This window comes from Salvia hispanica, chromosome 3, assembly GCF_023119035.1.
Source record: "Salvia hispanica cultivar TCC Black 2014 chromosome 3, UniMelb_Shisp_WGS_1.0, whole genome shotgun sequence".
NCBI classification, from domain to species: domain Eukaryota; kingdom Viridiplantae; phylum Streptophyta; class Magnoliopsida; order Lamiales; family Lamiaceae; genus Salvia; species Salvia hispanica.
The window spans coordinates 26,900,710-26,914,158 of NC_062967.1; the positions used below are offsets into that span (position 1 = coordinate 26,900,710).

The 13,449-nt window shown below is 36.0% G+C and overlaps 3 protein-coding genes across 10 annotated transcripts; 1 reads left to right on the top strand and 2 right to left on the bottom strand.

Moving 5' to 3' along the window:
- Positions 1-67: 67 nt before the first annotated feature.
- Positions 68-1,339, bottom strand: LOC125214877 (inactive protein RESTRICTED TEV MOVEMENT 2-like). Its single transcript, XM_048116083.1, has 2 exons — positions 1,197-1,339; positions 68-534 (listed from the first exon to the last, which is right to left on the bottom strand). Exons 1-2 carry the CDS (start codon positions 1,300-1,302, stop codon positions 161-163), a joined length of 480 nt encoding a protein of 159 aa, XP_047972040.1. The 5' UTR covers positions 1,303-1,339; the 3' UTR covers positions 68-160.
- Positions 1,340-3,250: 1,911 nt separating this feature from the next.
- On the top strand, positions 3,251-7,408 carry LOC125214873 (binding partner of ACD11 1-like). 3 transcript variants are annotated; one of them, XM_048116076.1, is made up of 8 exons: positions 3,251-3,429; positions 3,504-3,610; positions 3,721-3,796; positions 5,453-5,524; positions 5,605-5,667; positions 5,884-6,224; positions 6,560-6,683; positions 7,117-7,408. In XM_048116076.1, the coding sequence occupies exons 1-8, from the start codon at positions 3,424-3,426 to the stop codon at positions 7,135-7,137; spliced, it is 810 nt and encodes a 269-aa protein (XP_047972033.1). In that variant the 5' UTR covers positions 3,251-3,423; the 3' UTR covers positions 7,138-7,408. The 3 variants fall into 3 exon arrangements, with proteins under 3 accessions (XP_047972033.1, XP_047972034.1, XP_047972035.1); XM_048116077.1 differs by having other exon boundaries at positions 5,887-6,224; XM_048116078.1 differs by having other exon boundaries at positions 3,507-3,610.
- A 144-nt stretch (positions 7,409-7,552) lies between these two features.
- LOC125214867 (peroxisome biogenesis protein 6) lies at positions 7,553-13,098 on the bottom strand. 6 transcript variants are annotated; one of them, XM_048116068.1, is made up of 17 exons: positions 12,658-13,091; positions 11,735-12,370; positions 11,409-11,652; positions 11,160-11,179; positions 11,038-11,086; positions 10,700-10,911; positions 10,384-10,575; positions 9,828-10,097; positions 9,436-9,507; positions 9,193-9,279; positions 8,993-9,115; positions 8,784-8,894; positions 8,573-8,611; positions 8,338-8,459; positions 8,034-8,178; positions 7,858-7,935; positions 7,553-7,725 (listed from the first exon to the last, which is right to left on the bottom strand). In XM_048116068.1, exons 1-17 carry the CDS (start codon positions 12,901-12,903, stop codon positions 7,636-7,638), a joined length of 2,736 nt encoding a protein of 911 aa, XP_047972025.1. In that variant the 5' UTR covers positions 12,904-13,091; the 3' UTR covers positions 7,553-7,635. The 6 variants fall into 6 exon arrangements, 5 of the variants coding, with proteins under 5 accessions (XP_047972025.1, XP_047972026.1, XP_047972024.1 ...); XM_048116069.1 differs by having other exon boundaries at positions 10,700-10,877; positions 11,038-11,179; positions 11,735-11,852; positions 12,231-12,370; positions 12,658-13,089; XM_048116067.1 differs by having other exon boundaries at positions 10,700-10,877; positions 11,038-11,179; positions 12,658-13,090.
- Between the last annotated feature and the right edge of the window lie 351 nt (positions 13,099-13,449).

The following is a 13,449-nucleotide window of genomic DNA, read 5'->3' on the forward strand; positions in this document are numbered from 1 at the left end:
AATACTAAATTTAAAATAGTTAGTGTTGCATCATGAATTAATTTATATAGACTAAAATACATACTCATGGTAGAAAATTAATATTTTAATTATTTATCATTACATATCTCAACAATTATTTTTAGTAAGTGGATTTCTCATTTAACAACTCACTATACATTCATATACGTTCAACCGTGGACTTGTACATAAAATGCACATAAGCAGCTAGCACCGTCGCAACCACAACAGTCACGGCGAGGCTCGCTGCTGCGTTTCCCCCGATAGACGGAGTTGCGGCCTTGGCCTTCTCCTGGGCTCCAGCTGCAGCCGGTTTCAGCGTGGGCTCGGGTTTGGCCTTCGGCAATGTGATGATGAGATTGTTATCGACGAATTTAGCATGGATGGAGTGAGTGTCGTATTTGGTGTTGGGTGCAGCCACCTCTTTGTCGAATCTGATGCCTTTCGATTTCGATGCATCGGTTGGTCTTTCTCCCAAAATCTTCAGCACCCCGTGCTTGCTGATTAGCACTATCAGCTGCTCCTTTTTGAAATCTTCAAATGTTTTTATGAAGAGAAAAAACAAACAAATTTTAGTGCACGGCGCTGCAAGGTTGTGTGCACTTCTAACTGTGCTTAAGCACTACCAAAGGACGACCGTGACATTTTTACATTTTTATTTCAAAAATTGGAATTTTTTAAATTATGTAATATTTTTTTACATTTTGCAATATATTTAGCCATAAAGTATTTTATTTCTTAATCTAGCGAATTTATTCAAATTAGCACTATAACTGAATTAGCACTATATTTTCAATTTCATTATGACCTTTAGTTAATTTATTAATTTATTCGCTATATGAACCGTTAGTTATAGTCTGATTCAAGCTTTTTACTATATTTTCAATTTCATTATGACCTTTATATAAAATATCAATTTTATTAAAGATGGTTAATAGCCAACCACGTTTTAACATGATTGATAAGATAAATATGAATTAGAGCATATTGTCTAGGACTAAATAGGTTTATGTGCAAATCTACAAAACCAAATTTGGATTTTAAAACACTGTTTACCATTAATTTTTTACGGAGCTCTTAAATATAAACCAAAACATATTGTTTAGGACTAAAAGTTAACACATTTTATTTTTGAGCAAATGTACTGGATTAATTTTAGATTTTAGTGTAGTTTAATTATTAACCGTATATTTTACCTGGGAGGTGGATTTCAAGAACGTCACGATCCTCCTTACGCTGCCATTTGCAAAAAGGCTCAAATTCCTCGTAAGCAATATTTTGATCAATTGATTGTGCCGCCATATATATTGAAAAGAGCTCCTTGTATTTTTGATTTGGTGAAGAATGATTTAGTTGTCTCCCTTCAATCAATTTCTACACATATATATACTCTCATAATTATGTATGTACTATGTGAAACGTGGTTAGAGGCACAAGTTAATAGTTTTCTTTTGGATTTGGTCTTCAAAAGAAAGAGAATCGCATTCTTCTTTGGTTTGATAGGGTTAGCACTCTTGTTGCTTTGTGCTTGAATATTCCTTGGAAAATTAAGGTTCCCTCTTTCTAAGCATTTGCAAACACTTTATGTAATTACAAATCAATGTTAATAAAATGCATTTGAAGTACTACTTGCCATGCATGTGTATGATCCCTTAAAGGGTGAGAAGAATTTTTTTGTGAACACTTGTACCGTGACGAGAGTTTATATCAAACGTGGCCACGTGCTCGTGCAAAAGACACACACCTTTTGCCTAATGAGATGGCCGCAACTATGGAATATGCACAAGGGATGATTCAAAATTACATGCACAAATACAATTTATAGCCAGCGATAAATTAATATGAAATAAAATATGATATCATCGACTTCCAGCTTGTTATGATGCACTGAAGAGAGTTAGTTTTGTATGTCTACAAGAGACTTCGCCAAGAAACTGAATGCCGAATAAGCATTCGTTTTTCAAGCACAATTCGCAATCGTGAAAGGCTCAATTTTATGCAATACATTGACACGCCAGCCGATATCATGAACGCATTACATCATCAATGACGTGGGATAAACATCAGCCAATTTGAGAGAATGATGACATGACTCGTGAGCGAAACCTAGACCGCTACATACCCACCCAATTAAAATCAATCCAAGTTCTAGCATTTAATAGGTGTTGGAATTCTCAGCCAAAAAAAATTGGAAAATATTCCCCAAACGTAATCCCAAATTACATTTGAAATTGAAATATTTTCTTAAACGTAATATCTTGAAAACCTCACAATTTTTAAAATATTGCAAATATCCCCCAAAATCAATCAACATTATAATCGAACCAAAATATAATATTGCGATTAGTCAGACCACTAAATAAAGCTGTGTCATTGTATCATTGGTATATATATGGCCTAATTAGGCTTATGCAATTGACCGTTGAAAATTCATGCCATTGATTATTATTTTTATTATTATCGTTGAATCTTATCTATCAACTAGCTCTTTTTATTATTATATGATCACAAGAAAAGTATTTGCATTATTGCATTCTATCCAATTATACAATATTATAAGTAGTTTCTTATACTAAATGTACTTGCCGCAAATATTCATAAATGTCACTTTAGAGAGTTATTCCTCGTGTATAAATGTTGTTATCATCAAAGTCTAATCAACAACACTATTGATATTCTCGAAAAACTTGTTGAGAATAGTGCAATGTGCAAAAGATGATCTTAAAAAATGATAAACAAATAGTCAATATTGGTGTTCACTCCATCTATACTATTCTCCCTATCTACAATTTAAAATTCCAATTTCACTTAGATGGATTTTAGAAAATATATCAAAACAATGGAAAATGATAGTAATAAAATTTGAGTCGGGTTACCTAAAATGATAAAAACAAATAAATAAAAATTCAAAATTCTATAGATGTTTTGAAATGATAAAATGAGACATTATCTAATAGACGTATGAAATTACATAAATTTCATAAATCGGACTCCTGGTTGATATTCTCGTCGCTGAAATAATAAGATAATATTAAAGAAATTTGTTCACAATAATGAATAAATGAAGATTGAGTTAAAAAATATAAAGAAAAATGAAAAACAAAATGGTGATACGTGGAAATTAATTAACGCCATTAGTTTGGTTAGGGCTGTTTTGTATATATGGAGAAATGTAAGGAGGCTGATGCAATTAACCGAAATTAGCAATTATTAATTCAGGTGAAATTAAACCGAAATGAATTTGAAGCTCAACATTCTTTTGCAAATTTTCTCTCTCTCCAAGAGTTCGTCTCCCTATATACGTGCAAATTTACACGCACTAATACACACAGTGGGCGTGCAAGTACGGATTGTGAGCTCACGCCTTATTGCTGAGCGATTCTCGAAAAGATTTGAAGGAGATCTGACGAAATTTAATCGACAATGCCAGTAAGATTATGAACACAGAATATTTGATTCCAATGGTGATTTTTGATTTTGATTTTTAACAGAAACTTTTTTAGCAGACAAGGACAGTTCAAGTAAAGCAGGTATCGGATCTAGCTACGGAGAGAGAAATTCACGAGTTCTTTTCCTTTTCCGGTGAAATTGAGCACATTGAGATCTGCAGGTACGATTTCTTTTCTTATCTCTTCTTTTAATGTTTTCTGGCGGCTTCTTTTCTTTGCGCCTTCAAATTTGATAAGTTTATTCTTCCTGTTTAATTTGAGGTGGTTGCAGAGAGCCTGGGCAGTCCAAAACTGCGTTTGTGACTTTTAAAGATCCAAAGGCGCTTGAAATAGCGTGTTTGTTATCGGTAATCTCCTCTATCTACGCCTTTGAATTTGATAAGTTTCTTCCTCCTGTTTATTTTTTGCGATTGTACATAAATCTTGAAATTCGACATAAGTTAGAATGGAAACTTGGTTCAGCTGTCAGTTAGCTAGCTATCTACAAAAAATAAGAATAACCTTTGTTACCAATAACTGTAACTACCAATAATTTGTGCCAAATTTTGTTGGAACTTGGTTGACTGGAGTCAAAGTTATTAGAACCTAATGGTACTAAGTATAGCAGTACATAAGTAAGAGTCCCTAAATGATGTGTCTAATTCCAAAAGTTGTGCGTAAATAGATGTGTCTCGTCTCGGAACAACTACAACTCCAACTAGCCTAGATTAATCTCTCAAGCTCGAAAATTATGGTGGGTAGACTATAGGTGTGGTAGGTTAGACTTTTAGAAGTCATATACCCTCTCTCTCAAATTTGTTCAAGCTCTTCTCTGCGGTATGACTTACCACTGCAAGTCCTGGTGCTCCAACCTTTGCCCGGGACATTTTCGTTGCCCGGGTAAGGTCTGATATGTACTTTACTGCTTAAACATAATTCACGAAATGGAAACCTTTGTTCCTTTAGACTATGAATTCAATTGAAATTTTATTATCCTTATTAAGTTAATTAACATATCTTACTTTAATCTAATAGTCACAAAATCTGTTAGTTTTTCATAAAAACTGAAAAATATTTTCCGGAATACAGAATATCTGTTCTACGCCATCTAGGTGAAAATGTTGAATTATCTTGGTTGTTTCTAAGAGGTCATGTTAGAATCTTAGACTCCTTTGTGTGTGTTTATAGAGCGGATGAATAATATCCTTATTGAATAAGCTTGGTTTACTCACTTCTTTCTTCCCACTTGGCTTGGGATTGCATGACAAAATGAGTGTTACACATTATTCTCTTGGTTTGACATTGACACATATCGTGTTTTTGTGAAAATTTAGTAATTCTTTCCTTTCTAAAAGATCTTACATGCCCTCAAAATAAGATTTAAGAGTTAGTATAAGCTTCTTTTATAAAAAGTTACAGACATCCTAAATGATTTTAAGATCTTATTGTAGCAAAATTCTTAAATTCAATTATTTTAAAGTACAAACTGTTATTAAAGGTGTCCTTAAAGCTCTATGATCCATGCTATTCAATCATTTCAACCGCTTAATTTAAGTACCATATCTAACATGCTGTAGGTGTACTTGACTTCATTTCTTTTATATGTTAACAGCTATACCTGAATGATTTGATATGTTAACAGCTATACCTAGTATGGTCTGAATACGTGAATGGAGAATCTGAATAAATATCAGAATTGTATATTAAGTTGTAATTCATGCTAATGCGGCCATCATTTGTTTCCAATAATAGTGTACAATATATTTAATGAAGAATGTAAATAAATGTCAGAATTGTAATATTGTAGTATTATTGTATATGAAGTTGTAATTCATGATGTTTGAAACTTGTTATCTCATGCTGCACTTATTTGATATGCTCTTGTTTTTTGTCCAGTCAGATGATTTTCCTTTATTGGCTTGATTTTTGGCCTTGTTTTGAGTATTTTTTACAGTTGCTTTCTTAAAACTTACTACAATTCATAGTTATTCCTGATTTCAAATTCTCTCACATGTGTCTTGCAGGGTGCAACAATAGTGGACCAGGTTGTTAGCATCACACCTACAGAAAATTATGTACCTCAACCAGAGACTCGGGTAACATTCATATACAATTTTGATGATTTCTTGTTCTTTTCCACAATGTCATGAAGTTAATTGGTGTCTTGTGTATTCAGGAACTGCAAGTCAGTGAAAACACTGCAAGCATATCTCAGGGGAATAATTCTCCAGTTGCTGAGGTAATAAAATGTACTGATGTCCTATTTTAGGCTACGCCAGAACTTATTTATCAATTAGAATGGCCAACAGAGTCTCTCACCGGCGTCTTGAAATAACAGGACAATACATATGAATATTTTTCTTGAAGTGTTTTTTAAATTTGCTAAAGCCAATTTAGTTCAGTCTATTTGATCTGGAATCTGTAATTTTAATAATGGTTTCCTCTCATTTCTTAGCAGGGAAATGTGAGCCCAAACAGTGGGAGAGTGTATGTTAATAAGGCCCAAGATGTTGTGTCAAGTATGATTGCAAAAGGTTCAGCTATTGGTCAGGATGCTGTAAACAAGGCTAAAGCCTTTGATGAAAAGCATAAGTTGACTGCCAATGCATCAGCCAGAGTGATTTCATTTGACCAGAGAGTTGGGATAACAGAAAAATTTACTGTTGGCATTACCGTTGTAAATGAGAAAGTGAAATCTGTGGATCAAAAGTTTCAGGTGTCAGATAAAACCATGTCAGCTCTCATGGCTGCAGAAAGGAAATTAAATGATACTGGATCAGCTGTTAAATCTAGCAGGTTTGTAATTCTAACAAACACTATATGGAGTTCCCCTGTTTACGTTTCTTTTTACTCAAATAAGTGATAAAAAAAGATTGAAAATTCTTGTATATTAACCTAGAGACCCCTTACATTTTCCCATGGGAAAAAAGCAAAATGTCCTGTATTTACAGTCTAGTTTGATGTAGCGGAAAAGTTGAAGCATGTAATGAGTAGCTGTTTATAGACTGCATGATTTATTTGTTTATTTCTTTACCAACTCTTGGTTAGTTTTGTGGTGATCATTTAAAACTTTTTTCATTTTTTCCCCTTCGAATGTTCAAGGCTAAATATACATCTAATCATCTGTACAGGTACGTGACAGCTGGAACAAGTTGGTTGAATGGTGCTTTCACGAAAGTGGCAAAAGTTGGCCAGGTAGCTGGTTCAAAAACTAGAGAAAAATGGAATATGGCATTGACAAATTTAAGGGCCAAGGTGTGCATCTAGCCTCTGTTTCATTTCATATATGCCATCCTTGAAAGAAGCTGAATGAAACTTCTAGTTTTGGGATTTCTTTGACTAAGTATTTTTAAGAGAGAGGGGGGGGGGAGTGCTTAATTTTGTCTTTGTTTCTTACAATATCTGCTTATTTTGTCCTTTTATATTACTCAATTTTGACACTTTGCTTACAATGTCCATTTATTTCTTCGTTCTGTAAGAGCCTCAATATTGACTTCATTCCTTACAATTTCTGCCTATTCTTGCTTTCCTGAGGTTTATGGTTTAGAAACATGTCTCTTTGGGAGTTGCGTCGTATGCTCAGCACTAGTTTCTTTTACCAAATTGAACTTCACCAGATTGTTATAAAAAGCACCATGTTTTTCTTGCTCTGACACTCTTTGACGACGCTGTTGCATTTAAAATGCAGGATTCCCCTATTGCAGCCTAAGTTAACGTAGATGGAGTGTCGCTGAATGCTTGCCATTCTTCTGATGGCTTGGTTTGGAATGATTATTGATATGTCCGATTTGGAGTTTCGTGCGTGTGGTAGTTGAAATGTAGCTTCATTCTTTGTCTGCATATTCAAGAAACTATTTGAACTTTTACATTTAGCTGAGTTGATTCCATTGTTCATATTTGCTCAATTTTGTGTGGTTTGCGTCTGTAACTTCGCAGTATGTGAATCTATATTGGATTAATTGAAACTCGTATTTCATGATTGCGTTACTTGCAAATTTGAGGTTGAGATATTCACACTTGAGCTGTTTCACATTGAAAATGTGTTATATGACTGTTGGAATGGAAGATTTGCGAATTGATTTAAGATCATATTCTTCAAATTAAATACACAACTTAGACAGGGATGATGCAAATTAAATCTAAAACTTGTATAAATTGATTAGAAAATTGTGTTTATTATACAACGTGACAACGGTTTCACTATGATTTATTTGGATGGGCCTTGAAACTGATCACGCAGCATCTCGTATTTCTTCAGCTCAGCCATTGATAGTGAAGGCGATAACTCTCTCAACACCTTCACAGAAAAGGGGTGACAACACATCAAGATTTACAACAAATCAAATTGATATTTAGTTATTAATTTGAATCATTTGGTATTACTTTGAAGCTATGCTTATTCCTATTCACATGTATAAGAATCATATACCTCAATAAAATCTTCGTATTCAACGACAACAGCCTCGGGTTGATCAGGTGGGGATGAAGCTGAATCATCAACTGATACCTTTAACACAATAATGAAAAGATAAAACAGCACATTAAAGCACTCATCCAATGAAATAAAAGCAACCGAGAGCGCACAGTACAAACAGTCCGACTTACTTTCCGTTTTGCAGCATGAAACCAAGCATCTGCGCAGAGGGCATACATATCAGCCCCAGTGAAATTCGGAGGGCATTTCAGCGCTATCTCATATAGGGAGACGTCTTCGTGCAATTTAACCTTTCGGGTAAGTGCTTTTAGTACCCTGTGAATAGAGAAGAAATAAGGGATAGTTTCCAGGAAAAGGAATGGACGCATTCTTGTGGGATGGACGAGAATAGCAAATTGAGCAGACTCTTGTGGGCGAAGGAGTATAGTTTACATATATTTTTGGAATGTGAAATGAAGAGTTAGAAAACAAAACCTCTCCCTATAAGATGCTTCAGAATTAACACCAACGTAGAGGAGCTTGTCGAATCTGCCTGGCCTCAGAAGCGCTGCGTCGATAAGATCAGGTCTATTACTGGCCCCAATTATAAACAAGTCCTATTATACAGCATGTGAGTTAAGTGAGAAAAGAGATAGCAAGTAGAGTAAGATACAAAAGACGAGGGCGAAACAGTTAAGAAAGCTTAGAATTATATCGCCAAGAATTCTACCTGAGTAGAATCATTCAGTCCATCAATTTCTGCAAGCATCTAGAAAATAAAAAAAATCACATTAGACATGGGCATTTACCATTATCATGCACATCCTTGGATGCATATATGAAAACTTCAGTCGTATGGGGCGGGCAGTTATGAGGGTGAAGAAACTCAACTGAGTTGCAAAAAACTCCGAATATAGTAGAAACAGACACCAACAGTTTACCTGAGAAACCACTCTGTCCATAACACCACCAGAATCTCCGGAAGCACCTCGAGCTGGGGCAAGCGAATCAAGCTCATCAAAAAATATAACACATGGGCGTGCCGCTCTGGCCTAAAATGATGCCAGTCAGAATAGATAAAATGTTTCCCAATATTTTGTATAGTTGTTTCTATTAAATTGTCATCAAAGAAAGCAATAAAGCCTTTTACCTTCTGAAAAATGTCCCTCACGTTTTTCTCTGACTCTCCGATGTACATGTTGATAAGTTCAGGCCCTTTTACACTCAGAAAGTTCAAGGAGCATTCTGTAGCGACAGCTTTTGCCAATAACGTCTGAGGTTTTAAATGGTTGGCTGAAGTCAGTTGCACTGGATAAAAGTTCGGAATTATATTCAGCACGACGAACTTACTTTTCCAGTCCCTGGTGGACCATAAAGAAGAACTCCTGATCGTTTACGCAACCCAGATGAAAATAAATCCTTATGCAATAGAGGAAGCTGCAGATCACATACAGAAGAATAATATCAATTTATAAATTACAGAGTAGAAGATCAAGTATAGTGAAGTTATCAATGAAAATTATAAGAAGCCAGCAGGATTGGGAATTGTGTATTATTATGTAGACCTTTTCATCAACTTATAAGAAGGTTTACCTGGACAGTGTCCAGGATTGACTTTTTGACATCCTCAAGGCCACCGACATCTTCCCATTTGACGTTAGGTACCTACAGTAGAAAGTATGATTGCCGCATATAAAGGAACCAATGTCTCTAATAGAGTAAGAGTACTAATACTTATCTAGGTACCTAGAGTACGATCGGCATTATGCATATGTAGGATTTCCAAATATAGCAGAAGAAAACAATGATTCCATTGGATCATTAATGTTTATCTTTTAATTACGTTAAGTTTCTAACACAGTAACAGATCTGTTTAGCTCTAATGTACAAAATGTACAGCACTACAGCATGGAACAAGAACAAATTCATTGAGATGTCTAATCTTTAATTTCGCATAGGAAACAGCACAAAGTCACATATTTTACCTTAGGAGTACCAAGAGCTGATGCATTTCTTTTCTTTGATCGTTCCAATGCTTTGAATATATTTTCTTTGCTAAGATCCTGGGGTGCATTATTTATATTTTTACTATCTTCAACCGATGGCGACTCCGATGAACCAGGCACTGAGTTTTCAGGCTCCAGCTTCTTGGATATTATATTTGCTCCAGCATCAGCAATTAAAGCACGCAAATCTCGGGGCATGAAACCTGATGTTTGTCCAACTAGATCCTTTACAAGATCTTGTACAGAAGTCTGAAATGAGAGATTATCAGTTCAATACTCATGGAAAAGATTGTCACAATTAATCAAATAAATCATCAATGCTGCTTTTTTGTTAATGTTTTACTTTCTGTGAATGCCAAAATCTTATCTAGATAAATGCTAGAGAATACACTATTTTTACTTCTGAACCTGCTTTTCAGAGATATCCTTATTTTGAAATGATTTAGCGCAGCATCACCAAACATTAATTTGCACAACGCCCAACTTTTACAGGATGTACATGCAAAATAAAGAAGGGATGAAAGTGATAACATACATCGGGAAGCAGGTCAGAGATGTGCTGAAATGACTGGGACAGCAATTGTAACCTTTGTTCTTCACTGAGGGTTCCCATTTTTATTTCATGACTAAAACAGCGTCGGATAATTGGAGGAAGACCTTCAGAGCTGTCGACAGTTGCAACTAGTAGTACAGGGTGCTGGTTTATCGTTGGAGTAACTTTTAACGGCTACAAAGTGAAAGGAAGAAAGGAAATGAAAGAAACTTATAGAAACTATCCTGGAATATTGCTGAGAATATTGTTGCAGCAGAGATAATAATCAAGTATCTATATCAACATCTCGTAAACTTACACCATCTGTGTGGTTGTCAAAATAACCATTTTTATCTTCAGTAATTGGCTCAGTGAATTGCTTAATGGTAGATGCAACTTCTGAGTTAACTCCAACTTGCTCATGGGACGACCCCTCTTGAGCAGCTAAATTGCGGAAAATCTCAAAATGACGGAGCAGAAGGATTGCTGGACTATATCTAGAGCAGTGCAAGCATTTTAAATATAAGAGACCTGTTTACGAATCAACAATAAAATGACAATGAAAAAAACAACTAAGTGGAATTTTATGTTTTGCAATCTTTTAGAGCTGATTCATTGATTCTCACTGCTCAACGTTATCATAGTTGTATCAGGTACCTTCGAGCGGCACTGAAAGCTTCAGCCAGAGCAATAGATGCTTTCTTTTCTGAAGATGCCATGAAATCATGACAACTATATTCCACTACATGTAAACCCAATCGATGAGCAACATATCTTACCACAGTCCTCCTTCCAGAACCTAAAAATTTAATTTGGAATCAGTAAATTCAGAAAATTTCTCCTAAATAAAGAATACAATTGCCTATTATTAATTTCCACGAATTAAAAGATGTATTGTAAAAGGATAAAATTTAACATCACAAATACACTACATAATTAGAAAGCTGCACAGCTATCATAAGTTCTTGGACAGTTAATAAGTAACTTGACATTTTTCAAGGAACCCAATCTAGGAGTTTATAACAGACCTGCAGCACCATGTAAAAGGATGGAGACCCTGAATTTTGATGACAAAGCTGATGGGAATAAGGTTGGTGCAACTATGGAGGCTAGAGCCAGCACTGCATCATCTTGCAAGTGATAGACACGTTTCGGCTGTGGAATCAATGGATCTGGAGGGATGGCAGACGGAACCCCTCCTCCAAGAACAAGCGCAGTTTGATGGCGATTGACCCTTAAAAGAGGTTCCTCTGATGGTTCCATAGCTGCAACCTGAAAACAAGCAGGTGGCTGTGCTACAATTCCTCAAGCATTCAAGTGACAAATAGAGCATACACAGAATTAAAGTTTTGACCTTGAAGTATATTGTATGTTCACCGGGATTTTGCATCTCTTGGTTGCAAGGGATACACAACTCAGATTTGCAGTTCCAGTCAATGCATACACTGAAAAGATCACCCCGGGCAAGATATCTATCAACAGAAAAGTAATCATTCAATGCCAAATCTATCAACCATTGGCGATCTTTAGCTTCTTCAGATGACCAAGTTTTAAGACGTTCAAGGGTTCCGCATTCTGGTATCTTCACAAAGGAGGCCCTCAAATGTGAGGCATATATTGGCATCTTAGCCCAAGATTCTAGCCCTATTCGGACAGAAAGGGTCTCGTTTTCTTTCTCGTTTATTTCATCATTTGTTTTCACTAAAAACAAGGATGACAGCTTCTCTCCTCCTTGCTGCACAATATTTTTCAAGCAAGACTGATGCAAATTGAGGTTAAATGCAAGAATGGGTGACAAATAAGCCACTTGATGATCCAAACTCCCAGGCTGAGTTTGAGGATAAGCGTACGAAGGAAATATCAGCATCGTCCTAGGAGCATGCGTGATAACTGATCCGTTTTCTAAGGAACCATCATCTTGATTTGGTGGGTCCAGGACCACTGCTTGTCCGATTCTACTTACATTAGCATCGACGTTGTTGATGAGTACCTACAAGGAGAACAAGGCAATTGGCACTTATCAATCAAAAACTCCAACAGCAGAGAAGTCCCGATTTTTGGCCGTAATCCTAGCTTAACATTCTCTGCATTCTACAAATGAGTGCAGCCCGATTGAACCAGTAGTGCAGAGAGAAAAATAATTACATATTTAACTGTGTTCTAAGCTGTGCACTATCCACGCACACTTGAAGAAAGAACATTTCAATGCAATTTCGAACTTAAATCGCAGAAAGTGCAAAACCATAATCAATAAACATTGATTGGAAGCAAAAATACCAGCGATCCTGATGTAATTGACAATTGTTTGAGAACAGCAGTGGACAACCCAATCGAAACAGAGGCATCAACTGAATTAAGAGGTGAATCGTCGGAAACTCTGAGAATCCCAGCCGTGAGCTGCAGCGAGCGGGCGGGGTCAATTCCGTCGCCATCTTCTGCGGTTCTGTGAGAATTGAGCAGGGAATCGACGAGGGCTTTAGTTGAAGCGAGCACAAGGGGCTTCCTCTTCCTTCTCTCCACCATTGCCGCACAATTCACAAAAACCCTAAACCCTCTTCAATCGACCAGCTAAGCATTAATTATTCGATATAAATTGGGAGGGATAGATTAGTGTTGGAGGTGATAGATACAGCTGTGTGTATGTATAGATTGGATGTGGTGAAAGGGAAGTGTAGATTGAGCAACTCGAGATAGTCTTCAAGTTGTTGATTTTGGGGGCTAACCGTTTATAACTTCCACATTCACAATGCTCTATTTTGGGAAAAATTGATTGGAATTTTAAAAAAAATACGTATATGATAGGATATGCTCAGGGCATCCGCAACAGTTACCCTAAGTCTAGCATCACGTTTCGGTGGAACGGAACGCATTGTAGGTGGAAAAATGCAAGGTGAGTTACACGAGGAAGGGGTGATCTTCGATCATGCGCTTGCTTTCCACCGGCGAATAGAAACGCGACGTACTCGTGGGATTATTTGGGATTCGGTTTTCGGATAATTTATTATAAAAGTATCAAGAAAAAAATAGTTAGACCAATGTGACTTAGATGAAGTGAGTATAAATGTTTTA

What these genes read in the sequence shown, in the direction of transcription:
- LOC125214877 (XM_048116083.1), bottom strand. Translation starts at nt 1,302, where the DNA reads ATGGCGGCACAATCAATTGATCAAAATATTGCTTACGAGGAATTTGAG. An exon ending in TCTTGAAATCCACCTCCCAG is followed by an intron (nt 535 to 1,196) that starts GTAAAATATACG and finishes AAACATTTGAAG; the next exon opens with ATTTCAAAAAGGAGCAGCTG.
- LOC125214873 (XM_048116076.1), top strand. An exon ending in ATAATTCTCCAGTTGCTGAG is followed by an intron (nt 5,668 to 5,883) that starts GTAATAAAATGT and finishes CTCATTTCTTAG; the next exon opens with CAGGGAAATGTGAGCCCAAA. An exon ending in TGACAAATTTAAGGGCCAAG is followed by an intron (nt 6,684 to 7,116) that starts GTGTGCATCTAG and finishes TTTAAAATGCAG; the next exon opens with GATTCCCCTATTGCAGCCTA.
- LOC125214867 (XM_048116067.1), bottom strand. Translation starts at nt 12,903, where the DNA reads ATGGTGGAGAGAAGGAAGAGGAAGCCCCTTGTGCTCGCTTCAACTAAA. An exon ending in TCTCTGACCTGCTTCCCGAT is followed by an intron (nt 10,098 to 10,383) that starts GTATGTTATCAC and finishes CTCTCATTTCAG; the next exon opens with ACTTCTGTACAAGATCTTGT. An exon ending in TTCATGCTGCAAAACGGAAA is followed by an intron (nt 7,936 to 8,033) that starts GTAAGTCGGACT and finishes ATTGTGTTAAAG; the next exon opens with GTATCAGTTGATGATTCAGC.